The 22,842-nt window shown below is 40.8% G+C and overlaps 2 protein-coding genes across 5 annotated transcripts in view; both read left to right on the top strand.

Moving 5' to 3' along the window:
• Window positions 1-17,902, top strand: part of mast3a (microtubule associated serine/threonine kinase 3a) — a 29,820-nt gene extending 11,918 nt beyond the window's left edge. For all 3 annotated transcript variants that reach the window (XM_038718284.1, XM_038718283.1, XM_038718281.1), the window contains 22 exons: window positions 1,617-1,774; window positions 4,583-4,658; window positions 4,939-5,148; window positions 6,369-6,470; window positions 7,045-7,177; window positions 7,881-7,966; window positions 8,259-8,344; window positions 8,696-8,904; window positions 9,130-9,268; window positions 9,508-9,640; window positions 9,724-9,889; window positions 10,035-10,136; window positions 10,678-10,800; window positions 11,018-11,130; window positions 11,271-11,452; window positions 12,156-12,277; window positions 12,375-12,563; window positions 12,987-13,210; window positions 13,515-13,637; window positions 13,854-13,990; window positions 14,339-14,523; window positions 14,640-17,902. In XM_038718284.1, coding sequence (XP_038574212.1) covers window positions 1,617-1,774; window positions 4,583-4,658; window positions 4,939-5,148; window positions 6,369-6,470; window positions 7,045-7,177; window positions 7,881-7,966; window positions 8,259-8,344; window positions 8,696-8,904; window positions 9,130-9,268; window positions 9,508-9,640; window positions 9,724-9,889; window positions 10,035-10,136; window positions 10,678-10,800; window positions 11,018-11,130; window positions 11,271-11,452; window positions 12,156-12,277; window positions 12,375-12,563; window positions 12,987-13,210; window positions 13,515-13,637; window positions 13,854-13,990; window positions 14,339-14,523; window positions 14,640-15,508 — 3,867 coding nt within the window. In that variant the 3' untranslated portion in view covers window positions 15,509-17,902. The remainder of the gene's footprint in view (window positions 1-1,616; window positions 1,775-4,582; window positions 4,659-4,938; window positions 5,149-6,368; window positions 6,471-7,044; window positions 7,178-7,880; window positions 7,967-8,258; window positions 8,345-8,695; window positions 8,905-9,129; window positions 9,269-9,507; window positions 9,641-9,723; window positions 9,890-10,034; window positions 10,137-10,677; window positions 10,801-11,017; window positions 11,131-11,270; window positions 11,453-12,155; window positions 12,278-12,374; window positions 12,564-12,986; window positions 13,211-13,514; window positions 13,638-13,853; window positions 13,991-14,338; window positions 14,524-14,639) is intronic.
• Window positions 17,903-18,580: 678 nt separating this feature from the next.
• The window catches only part of pik3r2 (phosphoinositide-3-kinase, regulatory subunit 2 (beta)), a 40,611-nt gene continuing 36,349 nt past the window's right edge, over window positions 18,581-22,842 (top strand). For both annotated transcript variants that reach the window (XM_038718279.1, XM_038718277.1), the window contains exon 1: window positions 18,581-18,828. The gene's annotated coding sequence lies outside the window, so the exon portion shown is untranslated. The remainder of the gene's footprint in view (window positions 18,829-22,842) is intronic.

Here is a 22,842-nt window from a genome sequence, read left to right as displayed (position 1 = left end):
GTTTCTATGTTGATTATCTTGAGATTTTGACTTGAAAGTCATTACGGAAACTGAAGCTGGCTGTAAAAAGAACAATACCTGGCTCCTCTGTCACGGCTGTAATTTTGTATGGCAAACCACGTGGCTGGGAGACGGTGAGGTCAGCCTTCCCCACACAATGCCCCTTTCAGGCTCGCGGTCAGTAAGGCCTTTATGCTGCTCTCACTTGCTTGTGACATGTCTCTAGTTTCTTCTTCGGGGTATCTTTCTCTCCCCCTTTCTGTCACTTATTTTCTGTTTCTATCTTTTTTTTGTTTGTTTGTTTGTTTTCCTCTCTGTTTTCCTTTCACTTTGTCTATTCGCTAGGCTCTTCTCTTTTAAGACGAGCCACTCTTTCCTTTGCGCTTCCTCGGGTGAAACAGAAGATCCCAGCCAGATGGGAGTTCTCATAACTTCCAGGCTGCGTGTCACACATTTTGGCTCGGAATTAGAAAACCAATGCATGCATGACCAACACAACAGCTGTTACTTGCCTGCCTCAGGGCATGCTGCCGCAGGAAAGAAAAATCCCGCTTTAGGAGAGCAGAACACTAAAGCTCACAGAATCATTATTTCAGACAGGAAAGGGATTTTTGATGTTTTACTTTACTGGAACCTTTCTCAGTATGTCCTTGTTAAGACTTGCATCTAATTCAGATCTATAGTAGAACATGAAAGCCTTTAAGACGCTGAGTACCAGGATTATGATTGAATCTAAGAGAGCGGTGGCATGAATCTCTTTCAACACAGGATGTTATATCATCAAAGCAGCAGAAGCAACCTGACATGGATACAAAGTATTTAGCCATCGATTGTTTTATATATACAAATGTATTAGATATTAACAATATACACTGCTCAAAAAAATAAATAAAGGGAACACTTAAACAAAACAAGACTGACTGCCATTAGGTACCGAGATGAGATCCTCAGACCCCTTGTGAGACCATATGCTGGTGCCGTTGGCCCTGGGTTCCTCCTAATGCAACACAATGCTAGACCTCATGTGGCTGGAGTGTGTCAGCAGTTCCTGAATCCAATTGAGCACATCTGGGACATCATGTCTCGCTCCATCCACCATCGCCACGTTGCACCACAGACTGTCCAGGAGTTGGCGGATGCTTTAGTCCAGGTCTGGGAGGAGATCCCTCAGGAGACCATCCGCCACCTCATCAGGAGCATGCCCAGGCGTTGTAGGGAGGTCATACAGGCACGTGGAGGCCACGCACACTACTGAGCCTCATTTTGACTTGTTTTAAGGACATTACATCAAAGTTGGATCGGCCTGTAGTGTGGTTTTCCACTTTGATTTTGAGTGTGACTCCAAATCCAGACCTCCATGGGTTGATAAATTTGATTTCCATTGATAATTTTTGTGTGATTTTGTTGTCAGCACATTCAACTATGTAAAGAAAGGAGTATTTAATAAGATTATTTCATTCATTCACATCTAGGATGTGTTATTTTAGTGTTCCCTTTATTTTTCTGAGCAGTGTATTCCAGCATGCTGATCTCTGTACACTATTCTCTCCCACTTTCTACTTCTCTCTTTTAAATACCCCATTTCTTTTTACCCCCTATATACTTTTCCCTCCCAGTCTTCTTCATCCCAGGAGTTATTGCACCAGTTGCCCTTTCAGCCCACGCAAGATGATCTCCACTTCCTCTTCAAACATTTCCGGAGCACGGAGAGTGTGGCGGATGAAGAAGGAGTGCACCCCTTGCCCGTTGTCAGGCTCCGCTCACGCAGTCTCAGGTAGCTTGGAAGTATACTACGCAGATGTATGGACTGCTTGTTTTTAATACACAAACATTTATGTAACACTGCACTCCACTGGGAGAAGTGACACTCTTATTAGATTAATTTGATTTGAATGGCTGGAACCAAAGAGCCACACCTCTCCTGGCTGATGTTGTAGGTTAATGTTAAAATGATGCAATTTGGGCAAGAAGATTATGTCATGAGGCCTGGAACTGAAGTCCACTACTGCTCAAATTACTAATGTTAAATACAATTATTTCCTATGTTACACACTATTGTAACCAGGTTTAAAATAAACGGTGTGACTACACAACTACAAACACTACAACCGTGCCAAATTTAAGCTTGTCATTATACTAGCAGAATGCGAAAATCTATTGTTTTTGTAAGGGCGGTGTTAATGGACACTGTTTTCCCACAATGCAGTGCACAACAGAAATGTTGGAGCTACCCACAACTAGGAAAATTACAACCTCAGCCTCACACTGAGCTAGTGTGGCTTAATGCAGCCAAATGATCTGGGTTGGTAAGTTAGTTAGTTCCTTTCTAATTTATACAAGTCATGTAATTCTATAGTCCGATAGGTAACTGAATAGCTAAACTGTTGAACATCAATCAATCATGAGTGTGAATGAAAGGGGGGGGAAATGTCATGACTTTTTTTTTATTATTGAACCAGTTTCTTCTCTGCTATTTAGGCTTTTCCTGTTAGCTAACATTTACTTGTCAGTTCTTTGGCCCAGCCAAGAAGTATATCTAACTACTATCTAGTTACTGCAATGTGATGGCATGCTGCTTTTGCTCCACTGTGCTTGGAAAAGTCAGCTGTACTTATTGAAGATGCTAGCTGTGGAGCTTAAATGAAGCCTACCACCTCCAGAAGCTTAAGACAAAATGAGCAGAGGTGACAGACACCATACCTCTTTCCCCAGCCGCTTACCCAAACATGGATTTAAAATAATGTTATGAGAGATAAAATTACCTGTTAGCAGTACTACAACCGCTGAAAAGCCTGCAGTTAGCATCAGTGTGCTACTTAGTAGCAGAGCAGTAAACAGAAATGAAACAGGCGGTCACATTTTGTAAGATTGCTCAGCTTCAAACCAACTAAATGTTGTTCCGTAACATCTTTCATGTATAATTTCAAATAATAAAATACTGTCTGGGAGGATTTGAATATGGTTGGATAATTATTTTCTGTGGTTCTGAAAAAAGGCTCTTTGATGGTTGCTAGTTATCCCCTAGATTAGAACATAGCATTTCCTCATCATTTAGCATCGCTTCTCTCAATTAACACTTAAACAAGCCCTCTAAATAGCAATAATGGTGAAGTGGTGTGAGAGACCCAGGTTCAATCCCCCACTGTGACCCATCCACCATTGTTTCCTTGAGCAAGACACTTAACCCCTAGTTGCTCCAGAGGCGTGCGACCTCTGACATGTATAGCAATTGTAAGTCGCTTTGGATAAAAGCGTCCGCTAAATGAATAAATGTAATCTAAATGTAATGATGGGGCGTTTTGAGGTTTCTGGCTTTTATAATGGGTTGTGGAGGGTGCAACATCTTGATGTGGTTGTTTTTTGTTTTTTTTTCTATGACCAGTCCCTGCCCGTGCCACATGCTCAGAGAGGGTTCTAGACACTACTAGGTCTACAGTTCTATGTGTGCAGAAGTGGTCGTTTTCTACTTTAAGGGAAGAGGCGAGGGAAGAGTCAAGACTTGTGTACAAGAAGGTCTTTATTGGTTGTTGATTTAAAACGCCCTTTTCTAAATTTAAAGTTGATGAGAAAATGCGAAATGGTCCAGTATATAGTCAAGTCAAAATTTTGCAATGTCAACTTGTGAACTTCCTAGTTTGGTTATGAAAATTTATACACAGCAAAGAAGCATTTTCTTTATGATGGTTTGTTAATCTGACAAGAATCCACAAACCCTCTAACAATTTCATCCGAGAGAAAACTTCAGCAGGGTTTTGGTCAGCTAAACTCGGAGTGTATAGCTTAGTACATTGATGTAACTGACCTATGTAATGTGTTTAAAACCACATCTGAATCACTCCACACATTGACTGTGGAAATGAGAGTGACAAGTGACTATGTTGCTCTAAAATAGCTCATGTTGGGTGTGTAAAGCATTTCTTGCCCTCAAATACTTCCCAAGGGGTCAACTGTTGCAATTAAAACCACTGCGGTATAACTGCAACTGTTGTGGTTACCCAGAAATAGTAAAGTGCATGTCACATGTTGATATTGTTATTTGTAGTATGTGATGTATAGGGGCACCCAGGGTGGCTACTTTTAACATTTCTGATGACAGTACATTGATTTGTAATGTGTACGGAAAGTTTTAAAGGTGCCGTCTTGTAACTGTAGCCCTGTGCACACAACAGATGTGGTCATGGATACTGCAGATGAAAACCTGATCTGAATCACATTAGTGTCATTTTCAAACATGCTGTGTTTATGACCTAGGGTGGCAGTAAACACTTTCTGTCTTAACATTTGCAGTTTACTTGTAAATGTTGTGTAGCTTTAATAAGACAGATTGTTTGAGATTTACTTTTTTTTTTTTTTTTACGGCTTTAGTTTATCAGTGATTTTTGATTTTAAAAGAACATCTGTAATATGAGCCTCTATCATTCCTCCATCCCTTGATCAGTTTGCAAATGAGTTCCATTGTTTTTATGTAATTCAAATTAGGCCTCCATAAATTATCTGTTTGCGAACATGTTAGGATATTTATTGTTACATTGTATCTCTGATGTAGTTTTCTGTTTTCCTCTTTCACCTGGTACTCATCCAGCCCTGGACGGACCTGTGGAACATTTGACAATGAAATTGTCATGATGAATCATGTCTACAAAGAGCGTTTTCCTAAGGTACAGTCAGTGCTTTTCTTGCTTTTTTCCTGCTTTCTTTCTCTCTCTGTATCTACTAAACATCTTCAGTGGCCCTTATGCATCTCTGCGTAAAAGATGATCAAGGAACGTGTGCATGAGATTTTTTACAAAAGAGAAACCAGCACCAGGAGATTTAAACGCTCCTGGCAAAGTCAAAATCTTGACTAACTCACTTGTGGGGACCGAGATTAAAGATATTGTTAATACAATGCTGCTGTCACCGTTTTAAATGAAGTCTTCCATCTTGGTTGTTTCCCAGGCGACAGCCCAGATGGAGGGTCAGCTGCTTGACATCATTGCAGAGTGTTCCCCAGGCACTGCTCTGCCCCTGGCTGATGGTGTGCTGGGATTCATTCAGCACCAGCTGGTGGAGCTCGCCAGAGACTGTCTGGACAAGTCCCAGAAAGGCCTAGTCACCTCCAGGTACTTTGTGGAGCTGCAGGAGAAACTGGAGAGGCTGCTGCATGAGGCAAGTGTTTCTCATCTTTAGAAAATGGTTTTCCATCTGATTCTTAGGACAGTTTGTTCACCTTTTTGATTAGCATTCTGCCATACATACAGCCAGTGTTTGTTCCAGTTCTAAGATATTATCAGTGGATTTGTGATTGTCAGTTGCTTTGTTTTTTCATTGCCTGCTGTACTGTAGTTTCACTGAGAACATTGAATTGTCTGTTTGATTGTTTTTCATTCAGTGCTGATTCCAGTTCATTGGCCCATAATTGTGTTGTAATTTTATATTACCACATTTATCTGTGTAGTGATCAAGTGTTTGATTATATAATGATGTATTACATAACCTTTCCAGCAAATGTCGCCTTCTGCAAATCAGATTACAGCTTCTGCTGCAGACTCAGACCCCGAATGACTTTCTGTTTTTACTCTGAAAGTTGGATAATTTCACATCAAGTTCATATTTTAAAAGAAAAGTGCCACAGTTCTTGTGTTCACTCAGTCTGAAAGTAGCTTAGTTTATCCCACAGTACAACAGGAATAGACATTACTCTGTCTATAATTTCCATTAAAGCCACATTTCTGTAATTATTATTTCATCTTGCCATGGAAAGAAAATCCCAGTTGGGAAAGAGTTTATTTTAAGCAAATGGTCCCTACTGTCACATGTTAAAATGTTTGAATTTGTCCCTGTGTATGCTAGTTCCTCTCTGGAATTATGGTTGCTGTTTCATAATGCTGTTTTTTTATGATGTTGTTGTTGTTTAGACAATACCTATTAAAACAAATCTTGTAACAAGTTCAACAGGGCAACACACATAGCTTGTTACAAAACAGTTACAGTTAACTAACCTGAACTCTGACTGACATCTCTCTTTCACCACCCCTCTAACACAGCCTACGAGCCTGCTGTTTGACTAAGGAAAGGCAATGTTAGGCTTAGATATGGAGACAATGAGATTTAATAAAAGTGTATTCCAAGTGTTTTCTATTATTTAAAACTCTGCCAAGGCAGCGACCAGAAATGAGTATTGATGCAAGATGTTGAAATACCAGCCCTGATCCATTGAATCACCAACAGATAATGTAAGAAGATGAAATGCATGCTAAAAATAATAAGAGCCAGACCAAAGCATAGACTGCCTCTGTGGATGAGCTGTGCTGCCTCATAGCCTGTGCCAATTGGATTAAGTCACAGTAATAATCCATCATCCTTCCTTTTTGTCCTTTCACGATCAGGCGTATGAGCGTTCAGAGAGCGAGGAGGTGACCATCATCACCAAACTGGTGAAGAAGATTCTTATCATCATCTCCAGGCCAGCCCGGCTCCTGGAGTGTCTGGTAAGACTCACTGGCAGGCACAGATCCTATTACAGGAGTGACACAAAATCAACATGATGCTCACCAGCAGAGAACCCTGAACCTAATATCTGTCCCTTCAAACGCAGATGTCACCAGTGACGCAATAGTGTAGTAATGATAGCTTTAGAAATAATAACTCAGGTGCCTATTGGAATTAGCCCGCAGCAAGTCGGACAGGAGGATGTTTTGAATTGCAGTCCTGTGTAAGCCATTTAATACTGACAGTTGGTGTGCTGCTGATAATTCAAGGTCCCTGTCCTAAATTAGCCCAGATATTCATCCCATTCAACCTATAAGTTAAGGAGAAATGAGCTGAATTTACTTTTCTTACCAACTCTTTCACCACAGTGTAACTGTGTTTCCTGTTTTTGTATTGGTGTGTAGTTTTCAGCTTTTCTGTCAGGGGACTGTGTGTATTTCTCAAGCAAGACTTGCGCTATTGTAGTATTTCTTTCTAGTGAGTGCTTTTTTCGCTTTACAAAAGCCATGGCCGACTAAATGATCTATAAAATGTAATGAAACCACAACACCTCCTTTCCCTTTTTTTCTCCAGGAGTTTGATCCAGAGGAGTTTTACCAGCGTTTGGAGGTTGCAGAGGGTCAAGCCAAGGTGGGCCAGGGCATCAAGACTGATATTCCCAGATACATCATCAGCCAGCTCGGCCTCACCAGGGATCCCTTGGAAGGTCTTCTAAACTTTCTGTTTAGACATTTTAGAATACTTAGTGATACTACTGTATGTCTGGACTGGGTGTGCATGACATGGACATTATTATTGCCGTAATTAATCCGAGCATAATCTCCATTGATCAGAACAAAATCACATGTTCAATAAATGTACTCTCGCAGTATGAGAACTTTGTGAAAATGTAAATGGAGAAACAATAACACTAATGGCAGGCACTATTCATGCTATGATTTTTATCTCTTTTAATGGTTACAGGAATTATTATTCTTGTATGTAAAATTCATATTATTCATATATTTCCTGTTTGTATTGTATCAGTTCTTACTGTGCACACTGTTGCCCAACTTATGTTGATTTCCCGTAGTCTTAGTTCCTGCCTTAGTGTTGCTGAGTTCTTGTGTTTTTGGTCTATTTGATGAGAACATTAAAAATACTCCCTCTACAGAACGACATGCCAGCATAACTGAACGGAATTGGAAAACCCTAAATTAGTACACAGACATTATAAACTAATCAAGTAAAACATTCAACAAAAAAGCAAACAAATATGCTTTGGATACAGTGACAGTTAATAAATTAAATTAACAAAATTAAAAGGTAATTTTGTTAAGCATCATTAGTCATTCATTCAGTATCATTAACAGTTGTGGTGCTCATTTGAGCTGGATGGAGTTTGATCTGCATGTCTGCTGCTGTTACAGAGATGGTCCATCTGGAGCAGACGAGTCCCAGTCACAGAGCTGGCAGCAGAGACTCGGATGACACTGGAGAGGCGACACTTTTACAGGTACAAGCTTACATTAAACAGTGGCAATAATGAATTGTAATGTGACTCTCTGTGTGTCAGAATAAACTGTGGTGGGTGAAGTCATGTTAAAGGAGATGGTGGCTGTACTGAAGGAACAAAAAGTGTCATAAAGTAGGGGTAAACAACACTGAAGGGGATGCTTGGATACAGTGTTTAACAGAGCATTTGTTTATTCAGGCAGACAAAACATCTTCATATTATCAGAATGAAGTAATGCAGCAACTAAGTTCCTGTTATTTTCCTTCTCTTTTTTTGGATGTATGTGATTCAGAGCCGAACAGCCTGCACCCCTCCTCGTAGGAAACCACTGGAGAGTGACTTTGAGACCATCAAGCTCATTAGCAATGGCGCCTATGGGTGAGTAAGACAGACCTCTTTGTTTGTGTTTGACTGACTCAGCCTCTTTGTGGACACCGCAGAGGGCTCAATAAAAGCAGAAAAGAATCTGAAATGAGGATGTGTTCTTGTAGTATTTTTTGTGTTTACACTTAGAATTTGTCTGGGCAATTTCATTTCAAGTCTGAACTGATGTTCACTAGTAAGTGATGCGTATGTTTCCTCATCTTTTTTCTCCTGCCTTCTTTTCCTCGTAACATCTCTCAATTTCTCTCTCCCTGTCATTTCCTTATAAAACCTACTGTTTGTGCTGTAATTTTCCTTCTTTCTCTTCTTTTGCCCTGCTCATCCCTCCCTTCACCTGCCATGCAGGGCTGTATATCTGGTGCGCCACAAGGAGACCCGTCAACGTTTTGCCATGAAGAAGATCAACCGGCAGAACCTGATGCTTAGGAACCAAATCCAGCAGGTGTTTGTGGAGCGAGACATCCTCACTTTTGCTGAAAACCCATTTGTGGTTTCTATGTTTTGCTCTTTTGAGACGCGGAGGCACCTCTGTATGGTCATGGAGTATGTGGAAGGTAAGGTTGGTCAGCATTGTCAGTGTATACATAATACAATTATAAATCTAATTAATAAAGATATGATAAATGTTCATTTGCCCAAAATATGGCAGCCAAAACTATTTTATGAAGTACTTGTTTCATCTGATTCTCATTGTAGCCTTTATATGCTCACTCACTGCAAACACAGAAGACACATTCAGAAAGCCTAAACAAAGCATCCAAATGTCTTTGTAATTTAAGGTGGAGATTGTGCCAACCTGCTGAAGAACATTGGTCCTCTGCCTGTGGACATGACACGGATGTATTTTGCAGAGACTGTCCTGGCTTTAGAATACCTCCACAACTACGGAATTGTGCACAGAGACCTCAAACCTGACAAGTACGTCCTCATTTCACATTTTGTCTATCTCTGATTTCAGCCAGCACGTAATTACTTTAAAGCTTTCATCATTTTTAGACTCGCCATCATCTTTAAAAGACTGGCAATCTTTTTGAAGTCAGAACAGAGTTTTCTGAAATGTTGAGCCTTTGATATTTTTTCTCACCAAGCCTCAGATCTATGTTTTGTGTGTTGGCGATTGATGTAACATGAAACATTTCTGATTCCTTCTTCTGTAGTTTGTTAATCACCTCCATGGGACACATTAAGCTGACAGACTTTGGGCTGTCGAAGATCGGTCTAATGAACATGACCACCAACTTGTATGAAGGACACATTGAAAAGGATACCAGAGAGTTCATCGACAAACAGGTTTGTGTCTTCTCTCTCGTCTTCTCTTCATCTCGTCTGTTGTGTTTATGAACTTAACATCAGCCGGATTTTCTTTCCTACAGGTGTGTGGTACTCCAGAGTACATTGCTCCAGAGGTGATCCTGAGGCAGGGCTATGGGAAGCCAGTAGACTGGTGGGCAATGGGCATCATCCTTTATGAGTTCCTAGTGGGCTGTGTGCCTTTCTTTGGAGATACACCAGAACAGCTCTTTGGTCAGGTGGTCAACGGTAAGAGATCTGTTAGTTCAGTGCATTCTATCTGAGTCATCCCATGCAACATTTCTTCATATAAATACAGGTTAAATTCTTGTTTCTGTTAGTCTTTGGTTTTTGATCTTCACTTAAAGTTGGTGCAATGTGCTTCTATGTTCAGATGATATCATCTGGCCAGAAGGGGAGGATGCTCTGCCAGCTGATGCCCAGGATCTTATCACCAGGCTACTGAGACAGTGCCCTATGGAGCGCCTGGGAACAGGTTGGTGGCAATGTGACTGATGATGAATGGTACAAGTCAGAAGTAGACAAATGTAAAATTTGAAAACATTTAAATCTTCTCTTTCACCACGTCTCAGCACTTGTTCTGGCAGTTTGAGCCGTTTTTGTGGCTGCTTTATTTGACACAATACAGACATATTGTCCAACAAATAGACTTTTATGTGTATGTCGAAGCTGTGATCATGAGCGTTTGTAATGCAACGTTTGGACTGAAGCAGAACCTTGAACCTGTAAGTTAAGGCTTGATTGGTAAAATTGTTGTTTATAGACAGACAGACAGACAGGTAAAGAGGCTGTGATAACAGGTGAAAGCGCCATGACTTGAGTATGTCAAAGCTCATGAGAGGAAAGCCATCTTGTCATTTTACAAGATGTTCTCGAAGCAAAAGGAGACATGAGGGTATTAAGGGAGACCCTTTTAATAAATTGGCTAAAGATTAGCTGTAAACCTGTCCCCAGATGGGGCAGATTTGCAAGCCAAACCTGTTTGATGTCTGATGTATTTCTTTTTTTTTCTCCAGGTGGAACCACTGAGGTGAAGATGCACATGTTCTTCGTGGGTCTGGACTGGAACGGCCTCCTGAGGCAGAAAGCTGAATTCATACCTCAGCTAGAGACTGATGAGGACACCAGTTACTTTGACAGTACGTGACAGACCAGACAGATACACCTCAGTGCCTTTTATGATCTAGCACGGACTCGCCAATACACTGCAATACAAATGTGGATCTCTGTCTGCGCGCACAAACCTAGACACTCAAGAGGGACACAGTGCTGTATAATAGGCTGTCATAATGTTGATGATGATTTTACACGAATGCATGGTGGTAGTTTGTCTAACAGGCATTGTGTCTCCTACAGCCCGATCAGAGCGCTACTGTCACCTGGACTCCGATGACGATGATGAAACCAATGATGATGAATCATCTCTGGAGCTCCGACAGTTCTCCTCTGTTGCCCACCGCTTCAGCAAGGTTACTCCTTGGTCTTCACCTATAGTATATTTTAAAAGATATATGTAACTCTTTGATGAGAAGAAAACAACTTTTTGAGAACACAATCCTCCAAATATCTTGATTTAAACTTCTATGTAACCCATTTTCTTAAACTCCAGGTGTACAGCAGCACAGAGCACCTGTCCATGTCCACGCCGTCAAACCAGAGCCTGTCGTCATCCGAGCGAAGCCACAGTGAGGAGAAGGAGGAACGATGGGAGGGAAGGGGAGTCCTCTCCCCTGGTGATGGACACAAAAACTTGGCTACTGGAGACAAGAGGACAGATGGACACAGGACGAGGTGGGAACATGAAACGTGAGAGAGTGATGTCCCTATTGTTTGAGTAACAAGCTCTCGCCTTGTTGAGCCATAAATGTTGAGATGGAAGTATTCATTAAAATATGAAGCACTTTATATTCAAAATTAGCAATTTATACGGGATATTGAAATATTTTAGAATAATAATAAATAAATAATAAGTCACTCTAACTGGTTAACACTGTAACTTCCTCCAGGTTTGATCCTTTCTGGGGGTTTTTATGTGTTGATATGTTGTTTTTTTTTTCTCAATATGCTCTGACTTCCTCCACCTGACACGCAGATCAGATGAAGGCTTTGACATTGCTCTTGGTGTGAATGGCAGGGTCAGGTTTCCTGCTTTCTATTCAGTGCCGTACTGGGAAAGACTCCAGGCCACCCTATGACCCTGAATAGAGCTGTTAGGACTGACATGACCTCTACTTATACAATTGTGATGTTTTAGCAAATGAAATCACCATTTTGTCCTCCAAGTGAATGTAACCAAATAACTACTGGTTGAGAAACATACCAGAGCTCAATTTGGTGAATATGGATTTATGTTTTTTTTAATCCATAGTTGCTATTTTCACAGGAAACACAATGTTTCTTGCTCAACACAAATACATCCATCAACCAAACTGTAAAAGAGAATCTTATCTTAGGTTTTACTGAAGTCCCGTACGTACTGTGTTTCCCCTCGCAGTCTGCGTCCTCGTGCTTCATCCAGCTCCTCCCAGTCAGAGCGCAGTGCCAGCCCACTGGTGATGAACAGCACTCAGAGCCTTGACATCATGCCTCGCTTTGCCATCTCTGCCGAGGAGGAAGGTAAGATTGACCAACACAGACCTCCTTATACTCCGTCCTCCTGTTATTTTGCAACAATGAAACGCCAGTGCTGACATTCTGTACGTCCTGATTCTAGATGGGATGGTTTCGAACTTGCGGCGCATTCGGCTCCGGAGCAACAGCACAGGCACCAGGCCGTCCTTCCGACGAGGGGCGTCCCGACGCATTGCCCACCAGCTGGAGACCCCAGAGAAACCCAGATCCCCAGCTGGCAAAGTCCCCAAGTCTGCCTCCGTCTCTGGCCTTTCTCTCATCATCACCCCAGGTAAACTAGATGCTAATAATGTCTACAAAATTTAAACAAAACGTGACTATCTTTGTCACTTACTCTAGTTCCCATTGAAGCTGGTATAGATTCAGCAGCATACTGAAATTCTAGTCATAATCATGTTTTTTAAACAAGTCTTTAAAAGGCACGACTGTGCCAAGACTATTCGTGTGTTTACAGTGCCCTCTACAGCTTGAGACTCTGTAACTTACACAATAAACACACAAACCATAAATACTGTGACCAAGATAACGATGACCTGATCATTTCAGTAATTTAACTACAAATCACACATGGAATAATTTCGCATTATTATTATGGTAGTTTGGTAGAAGTAATTTATAAAACACTAAATGGTGCAAGATCAGTCAGGAGTACATACACTCATTCTGATGACCTTTCTAATAATCTTGTCCTCAGATGACTCAGCAGGTCCTCCTACTAGTCCCAAATCGTCTTTGTCCTTGTCGTCCAACCCCTCGTCCAGAGACTCATCCCCCAGCAGGGACCTCTCTGTCAGCATCAGCTGCCTCAGGCCTCCTGTGGTCATTCACAGCTCAGGGAAGAGGTTTGGCTTTGCGCTACGAGCTATCAGAGTCTACATGGGAGACAGTGACGTCTACACTGTTCACCACATGGTCTGGGTATGTGTCCTCATCACAGGTGTAGCTGGTGGTGTATATTCTGTATATTTAATAAATGTAGAGTGTAATTATGAAACATGCACATGGAGACAAAGAAAATCAGTGATTGTGCCAAATCAACTCTGTATTTCTTTGTTTTATGTATGCATTTTGACTTGTTTAATGCTGTGCAAATAGTTAGTGTTCACATATTATGTTTTATTTTCAGTAAATAAACCGGAAATATCAGTTGTAATAATTACATAGGTGAAACATTGTCAGTCATGGTAACAGCTGATTAGATGGTTGCTTGCTTGACCAACAGTGTGTTGAGGAAGGCAGTCCAGCACACGAGGCAGGACTGCGGGCTGGTGACCTCATCACTCACGTGAACGGGGAGTCTGTCCAGGGACTTGTCCACACTGAAGTGGTGGAGCTCCTGCTCAAGGTACGAGGATAACTTGAACTTTTAATGCTGTTTTTCTGCACACATATTGTATATTGAGGATCGCAATTGTGATTACAGTGTGTTTTTATATAAGGAAAAGTCTAAATGTAATGCATACTTTCCTTAAATAATAACATTATTTTGTGCCTTTTCTCCAAAGAGAGTGACTCTATGCCTTGTAAATATGTGTTTATATTTACGGTCTGTTTTCAACAGAGTGGCAACAAGGTGACCCTGCAGACTACTGCACTAGAAAACACTTCTATCAAAGTGGGTCCTGCCAGAAAGGTGAGCTACAAGTCCAAGATGGCCCGGCGCAGCAAGAAGAGCAAGAGGAAGGATGGACAGGACAGGTACATGAGGGGGGGAATGAAGTCACACCTGCAGTATTACTGTTTGGCATTTGGAAGTCACATCTGAAGCTTATTTTAAGATACTGTTAGATCTTGTCATAAAATCATTTTATGACTAAAATCATACCTGTTTGTTACTTAACCTTAAAGGCCTTATTCATGACTGAAGAGAGAAAGCACTAATGAAGATTTGATCAATTGCATAAATATGAATGGCCGTTGTTTTACCTCCAGTGCCAAGTTCAGCTCATTGAGAGTCTTGATAATCACTTAAGCATGGAAAAAGTTAAAGCAAAGGAAAATATTGTGGAAAAAACACACCTGACACACGTCTTTCCCCTTGCACAGCCGACGACGTAGCATCTTGAAGAAGCTGTCTAAGCATACGCCTCCTCCGCCCATGCAGAGCAGTCGTAGCTTCTCTTCAGGTTTCCACCAGTCATCTAGCGACAGCCTCTCCGGCTCCCCCACGCAGAGTCTCTCCCCTGGGCCTTCTACGCCTTGTCGCTCTCCTGCTCCTGACCACTCTGGAGGTGAGTGAGGATGCCATGAAGCACTTGCATCCCCGAAAAGGAAGCTGTTGATCTCTTTGTGTTGTTTTTATGTTAAGGCTTGTGAAAAATGCTAAAAAAAATTCTCTTTTTCTCAGATTCAAGTTCTTCTCCTTGCTCCAGCTCCCCTAACTCGCCTGTGCCACAGGCCCGTCCCAGTTCGCTACATGTCTTGGGTCGCTACAACAAAGCTGGCCGCTGCAAGTCCACCACCAGTATCCCTCCTTCTCCACTGGCCTGCATCCCACCTCCTCAGCCCCTCTCTCCGCAGTGCTCTCCATCCTGCCTCCCAAGTCACCCCAAGTCGCTACAGGGTTTCCATGGCAAGACATTATCCCCTCCCACTATTGCCCGCCATTCTGTGCGGCCCCGCAGTGCAGAACCACCACGCTCACCACTCCTCAAGAGAGTTCAGTCAGCAGAGAAGCTGACAGGAGACAAGATGACAGGAGGATACCATGGAGATAGGAAGGCCTACAGCACTCGCCGCCACACCATGGAGGTGCCCCTGTCTGAGGGGGAGGGGCTGGAGGACATGGACGGGGACACTGCCACGGGGTTTGTCTGTGTTGGTGAGCACGGCCGTCAGGGGCTGTACATAGCTGGGCAGAGAGGCCACCAGGACATGGCCAGTGGAGGCAGCGAGCACCACCGCACCACCGCCTCGCCACAACACCGCAGCGGCAACCACCACTCCAAAGAGGTGGTGGTGATGAGGAAGCTGGCTCTGTCGGAGAGAAGGGACTCCTTCAAGAAACAGGAGGCCGTGCAGGAAGTGAGTTTCGATGATTTGGAGGAGAGAGAGGCAACGCCGAGCCCAACGCTTCCCGTCACACAGCCAAACATGTTCAAGGCGTCCTGGATCAACTCGGCCCCTTCAGGATCAAGTGTGAAGCAGGACGGAAGAGGATCAGAGGGTACAACAACAGAGCAGAAAGCAAACTCAAAAGACAAGAAAGGGTTTTAGTTTTGTCACTTTGCCAGGAAAAGTAGGTCCACGAAGAGAAGGAGACTGAAAAAAGGAAACCTGCTACTGTACAATTTGAAGGCCTTGCATGTGTGTCCATAAAACTGTGACCAAGTACCAAATCATAACAAGCAACTGCTTGAAGACTGAAGAGCAAATTAACATGGGCGGTTCTCAGTAATATATGCATCCTGCAACACTGTTAACAGAATAATGACTGGTAAATATTTCCTACATGCTTGTTTTCTTGCTTGGTTCTGAAATCACTGTGGCACCTGTAACGGATGTATTTTGTAAATATTTTTGTTTTTAAATGAAGAAACTTATTTATGACTTTTTTGGTTGCTGAAAATGGCTCAGATGCTTCAGCTGTTCTTAGTTCAAGAATTGCACAAAAGAAATCCAACAACTTCTCAGAGTGGATTTACAGTTGGTGCCGAAAAGAGCAGGTTACATCAGTCTAGCGTATCTTTTTTTCTTTTTTTTTTCATACCCCAATGCCTGTCTAGAACTAGGTGTTGTTTTGTGTTCAGATTGGGTCTTTGAAACAAACTTATAGTGTTTGTTCTGCAACATATAATTTTGAATAGAATTTCAGACAATATTCTGTGCTGCCTTTCAAAAGAAATCCATCATACAGATTGTGGTGTTGACCGCTTGGACTCATCCATCTTAAACGCAGGCCGTGTATAAACATTTTCAAAGGACAAAAATATCAACATCTCAATATTTGGAGGCCTAGCTGTGGTTCCAAAGCATAACCATAGCAACCATTTAAAAAGGTACTGTAGTTGTATATAAGAAGCTTCATGCATGCATGGGCTCTTCTTCCACTTGCCATCTGTCCTGTAAAACAAGTGCGTGAGTGCTGACACTCCTCCTAGCAGTGGTTTAAATCATAACCTGATCAACATAGATGTGTGTAGATGAAGCTGTTGTCTCTGTCCTCTAATACCTTATGGGAACAAGCCTCCGTCCAGCTCCTTACAAACCTAGTCTAGCTGAAGTGTTTGCACAAGTTGTTGTTGTAGCGGTATAACCGTTTATATTTCAGGATGCTCTCCTACTCTGTGGGATTCAGAACTTGTACAGTGGATGCAACAAACAAATCTGGCTCCCTTGGCTGTTTTTATTTTTATGTGTGTTATGAATGAATGTTTACATTTTAGTGCAAATATGTGTGTTGACTTTGTTAAATTATTGTGAAAAAAGTGAATGACAGATAATTCAACCAGAGGCCCTGAGTGGATGAAGAAATGGGTAGAAGTGATTTCCTTTTTGTATATTTTGATATGGAAACAGTCTTGTTGCAGTACTAATAACCAATGCTGTTGACGTATATTGTATAAACAATGGTGGACCTTATAACAGCTGTTGGTAGTGTTTTTGGAAAGTGACCTTGTAAGGGTAGACATTTTGTAATGTCACTTAAGTGGCAGGATCTTGATCTCATGTTGCGATCATGCTCACAGTATGGTGCATGCTTCACATCCCAATATAATATTCCCACAATTTTACAAAATATTTTTTAAGTTATTAATCTCATCGAATGGACGATTCTTAATCTAATCTGTGATCTTTAAAATTTGATCAGCTATGTATTCTTTATTTTATATTTTTGTTCCCATTTTGCTATTTTGTTGTTTTTTCATTCAGGAACTGTTTGGATCAGCAAACAAAAATATCTTATTTCACATTCATTTGTTTAAAGAAGAAAATTTGGCCCTGTGGCAGAGTGGAGGGAGCTGTTAATGTGGGAATTTATAATGGACATTTAGCACGTACTAAACCTTGAACGGTGGTTATAGATTGTGGGGGTTAAAATTAGAAGTTTGTTTGTTGAAAAAACGGTGTGTCTGTGTGGAATTTGTCACAGAATTTCTGATGCAATATACATCTTGGTATGTTCTTAGGATTTGATTTTTATTAAAAAAATTTTAAATTTTGCACCAAACCGTCACAGTATCTCTTAATTTGTATCACCATGCCCTAAATGTAAATAATGTTTTTAAAATGAAGAGCTCATTTTGTGTTGATCTCAGCACTCGTCCACACCAGCAGTTTGGCGTCACACATCACAATGAAGCATCATGACGACTCTTCTCATCTCTGTTTTTGTCTGTGTGTGGGTGTGATAAACTCCATGTCTTCATGTCATTCATCAGTGGTCATCCTCCATATTTTCCACACTTCTTTTAGTGAGTTTGTGTGTTAAAGTTGTTGCTCCCCATCTGACCCCTTGTCCCCACATGACAAACTGGCCTTTGTGAAATTCCTACCATGTGGGTATCTGATACAGACCGGTGTAACATTGTATGTTTTTTTTTTTTTATTGTCTTAACAGTGCTTGAAATAAATGAATTGCAACAGGACTACAAAGTCCAGGACTACAAAGTGTTTGTACTTGTCATTTGTCCCCCATATAACTACATTTGCAAGTTTGTGCCACAATAAACAATTATAATCTTTCTTCGGTGTAGGGTGGTGAAGTTTGGCACTCTACACTGATCAACACATAAATACTACAATAATGTAATAATGTGTAGAATATGTATAGAAATAATAACTAGATATGATAAATATTATACCCACTCTGGACATAAACAGATCAAGTCCAGGTTTTGTCCTTCACAGTTGTACCTGACTATTAAATACTGTTTTCCTACATTAAGTCTAACCAAATCACAAAGCTAGAAATGTATGAAGATTTAGTAAATGATTGGGAAATGTTTAAGCATTGACAAACTAAGATGTTGATTGTAAAAAAAAAAAAAAATAAAAATAAAATAAAAAATAATGGAGAGGAGCTCAATATGAGAAGATGTCCCTATGTAACCCCGCATAGGATCAGACATGGATTCATCACGTTTCCTTTTTCATAAGAACAGGACTCTTTGCAATAAAAGACAGCTTAAAGTATACGGTTGTGGGGAAAAAAGCAGCCTTACAGCTTAACATTGTCAGGTTCAAATTTCTATTATGGGCCGAGGCCATTCGGTGACCCCTCACTAATCGCTCGGACTTTTCCGCTCGGCTTCGTCACTTTCCGCGCTCTTCATATTAGTTCCCACGCACTCTCCTCCCTGCGCCGTGCTGAGCTGGAAAATGGCTGTGTAGGGAGCAGGGAGTCATGAACGGGAAAAGAAAAAAAGAGCGAGAGAAAGAAGGCGAAGCACTAAGTGAACAGAGGGTTTGCTAGAAGTTTAACGCACACCGAGAAGCTTTCCTCCGCAGATGCGGCACTACACGGCCTCCGTCTGCCACTTTGACGCGTTCAAACGCCGCAGCCAAAAGTGAGAAGAGTCAAGAAATATCCGCGGGTGAGTTTTTCCAAGTTATTGCACATTTCCAGTAACGTTACAGCAAGGCAGCAGCAGCCACTGTACTGGAAAATGGTGGAAGCGCTGCAAGTGTGCTTAGCGCACGCTGTTGACTTGTGCCCCAGTTTAAAAGTTTCAGGACGAGAGTTTTTTCTTGTTTATTTTATTCTCTGCGCAGTACACATTGCCCTAAGATGCAGTATTTATTCTTGCAGCATGTTGCTGTGACGTGAAACTTATAAACGGTCGTTAAATTTTTATAACTAACATTTTTTAGTTAACTTAAAGTTAATTTGGAGTTGAATTTAGTAGTTTTTGACTTAGTTGTTTATTCTTGATATGCCCTGAGAAAATGGGAAATATGACTTTTAAGCTAGTAGCTCTTAGAGTTGTCATATAATACAGAATTTAAACCCCTGAGTTTAGAGGGTTTTTTAAGATAAATGCTAAAATTCAAATGCTTTAACGTTAGATGTTACTGTGATTGAAAAGGTTATACTGCAAGACTTGAAGACAACAAATAAGCCAAACTTTGCAGTATACTCTCCCTGTGTATAACATTGGTAGTAAATGTTACACCACAATCGTGCCTTTACATTGACTGCAGACTATAGGAGGCCATAATGTGTGGAGGCATAACATAGCTGAAGGCCTGACATGATGATGTGTGTTACATCCCTGGTTTGAGGATTTGGCATGCATCAAGGAGTTTATGGAAATTGTGCCACTTGCATAATAAGACAAGGCACTCAACTGTGTGGAGAGACCCCCCTTTCCCTCTTGTAATTGCTGAATCCAGCATTATGCAAGCAAATGTCAATCCTCCTTTACGCTGCTTTATCAGTGTGAAGCATAACTTGTGGCAAAGCTTTCATTCTTCATCTAAATGTCTTAAAATGCTGTGAATGGCTGGCAGGGCTTGTTTCCCAAAAGAAATGGAGGTTCTCAAAATGCCAAGTGTCACTTCTCACAGAGGCTGAATAAAATGTAAGCTAACTTAAAGTTCCACCAGACGCAGTAAAGCTGTGGTTATTATTGTTATATGTGCCTTAGGTGGGGGACCCAGTTAATCTGAAATGGCGTTAATTGATGAAAATAGCAACAGAATACGGCTTTAAAGACAGTTCACGCATAGCTCCACTAGAGATACTGCAAACTCGGAGCTGGGATTTGTACCCAAGAAAAGCGAAACATCTAATAGCTAATAAAAGTAAGATTTTCTGAACTCTTCAGGGAGATAAATTAGCCTATTTGGACTCCCTATTCAACACTGACTGCAAATCTAGTTATACACTTTTTGGAAACCTTTGTCCTGGATGTCACCAACTGCTGACAGGAGTTGGGAACATGTCACTGACTTATTGACTTATTGTTTTTCCTCGGCTTAGTCCTACAATCCAGGAATACTCTTCAGATCATAAAACATTTTTATAGCATCAGAAGTGATAGACTGAATGCCAGGCAAATGCACCCATTAAGTGTAAGTTAAATTCATTTTATGTGCCACTTAATTTGAAAAAAAGTTCCTTGTTTATCTGTGTCACAGTGGGATTAGTATTTGATTAGCTTTGTTTTTGCTATATGTTACAATGGAGGCCACTTGGAGGAGTCAGAGTGCATTTTTATGCATTTATATTCGACGTGTGAGGGGTAAATGGGTATTTATTTTAATATGCAAGAGAAATGCAGTCATCTCGGTGAACGAAACAAGTATACAGCTTACTAACCACTTAATCTACTACATGCTAACTACGCAGCAAAAAAGGCCTTGTGGTATTTTCAGCTGGTGCAGACTTTGCAGGTTTATCAGATTGTTATTTCTTTGTTGCAGTCAAAATATTTAAACTTAAGAGTGGGGTCTCATGGGCTCGAGGTAGCATTTTAAACTAGCTAAGCCATTGAATTGCCTGCACCTTATGTATATCTTCCGATAAATACAGTGAGCTCTCTTTAACTGTAGAGCCTTGTGGTATATTTGACTTTTCAGAACAGGGCCGTCTCAGTGCTACATTATCTTCATAGCAGATGTTTCTATTTAGCAAAGTGAGCTTTTCAGCTTCATTAAGGATAGATAGAATTTAGGTGAACATAAGTGAAATTATAAAATAAGCCCCCATTTTAGGCAGAAAAATAAGTCCTCACAAGCTCCTGTGTTGTTGGCCTATCCTCCCTGCCTGTGGCGCAGTAGATTTTTCAGTTCCATGTGAACAGATGGCCCGAAGCCAGGCTGCATGCGTGGTGGCTCTGTAGTCAGCTCCTCACCAGCAGGGCCATAAAGGTCCAACACATACATAAACTTTAAAGCAGTAACTGTGTGTTCACATGTATGTCTGAATTTTGTACAATGCATTCATTTGTCTTATTTGTGAAAGTAATTTAAGGACAACAGACAAGGACAATGCAGCCTTTCTTTTTTAGATGCATGAAATCCATTAACTGTGCGACATATAGCATTGTGTAACCTTGCTTTTTGCCAATTGTATCCTTTTATTTAAAAAGTACAAGCTAAGACTACATTCTTGAAAATATTAAACTGTCAGCTCTTTTTGAAAAATAATCACATACAGCCCTGAGATGAACTGCTGCTGATGAGTTGGATTGGATTTGCGAAACCATGTTTCCTGTCAAAAAGTCAAAGATAAAAATAAATAAAATAAAATAAAATGATGGGTTCATCTAATTTTACAGTGACCTACATAGGTATGACTGTTGAAAAGTGAAAAAAGGCACGATTGATGATGCAGTAGGTTGAAAAGTCGAAGAACATGTACAACACCCTCAGGTCTACAGAGAAACTTGTTCATCTGCATTGGTAGCTGATAGCTGGAGGATAGACTGACAGGATACATTAATTAGCCTACATACATATATTATGGTATGTTTATGTACTGTAGATAATTTGACATATTACATATAGAGCTAGACCGATAAATTTATATTAGTTTGTTAATATATTAATAAGATAAATCGTTATTGGCATATATATGTCCGCAGATGAGTAATAAGAAATATTAGTACAGAAATGCTAAACTAGGTTTGAGGACATCTCACTCCCCCCTCTCCTCAAGAGGCTACTCCCCTCTTGCCAGGCCGTCCTTGTAAATAAGAAGTTGTTCTTAAGTGTCCTACCTGGTTAAATAAAGGTTTAATAAAATAAAAACATCTAGAAGCAGTGTTACCACAAGTTCATTTTAAAACTGTAAAGTCACAATAAAAAACAAAATAATAATAATAATAATCTTTATTTGTAGAGCACTTTTTAAAAACAAGTTACAAAGTGCTTTAACAAGTGTAAAGACAGTAATACCCAAAAGACAATAATACAAAAACACTACAAGATAAAAGCATGAAAACATTGAAAAGACTAAAATACACGTTTAAGATAAATACAAAACTAGTAAAATAGAATAAAATAAAAGGGATAAAATAAAGTCAAATAAGATTGGGAAAGGCTCTCCTATAAAAGTATGTTTTTAAGAAGGGACTTAAAAGAGTTCACTGACTCAGCCGACCTGATTTCCTCAGGCAGGCTGTTCCAGAGCCTCGGGGCCCTGACAGCAAACGCTCTGTCCCCTTTAGTTTTCAGTCGAGACTCTGGAACAGACAACAGACCTCTGCCCGAGGATCTCAAGGTACGTGCTGGTGCGTATGGGACTAAAAGTTCAGAAATATAACAAGGCGAGAGGCCATGAAGAGCTTTAAAAGTGATCAATAGAATTTTAAAGTCAATTCTAAAACAAACTGGGAGCCAGTGTAATGAAGCTAAAATCGGAGTAATGTGGTCATATTTCTTTGTTCTGGTGAAAAGCCGGGCAGCTGAGTTCTGGACAGTCTGGAGTCGATCAGTAGATTTTTGGGTTAAACAGGTGAAAAGGCAGTTGCAATAATCCAGACGTGATGAGATGAAGGCATGTAAAATGGCCTCGGTGTCCTTAAAAGTTAACATAGATCGAATTTCAGCTGGAGGAAATTATTAGACATCCATTTTTTAACTTCACAAAGGCAGTTGTTAAG

This window comes from Micropterus salmoides, unplaced genomic scaffold (assembly GCF_014851395.1).
Source record: "Micropterus salmoides isolate LMB-PRFRI ecotype aquatic unplaced genomic scaffold, ASM1485139v1 Ms_hic_scaffold_14, whole genome shotgun sequence".
Lineage (NCBI taxonomy): Eukaryota > Metazoa > Chordata > Actinopteri > Centrarchiformes > Centrarchidae > Micropterus > Micropterus salmoides.
The sequence above is the reverse complement of the archived record's forward strand: the minus strand, read 5'-3'. Positions and strand labels throughout refer to the sequence as shown.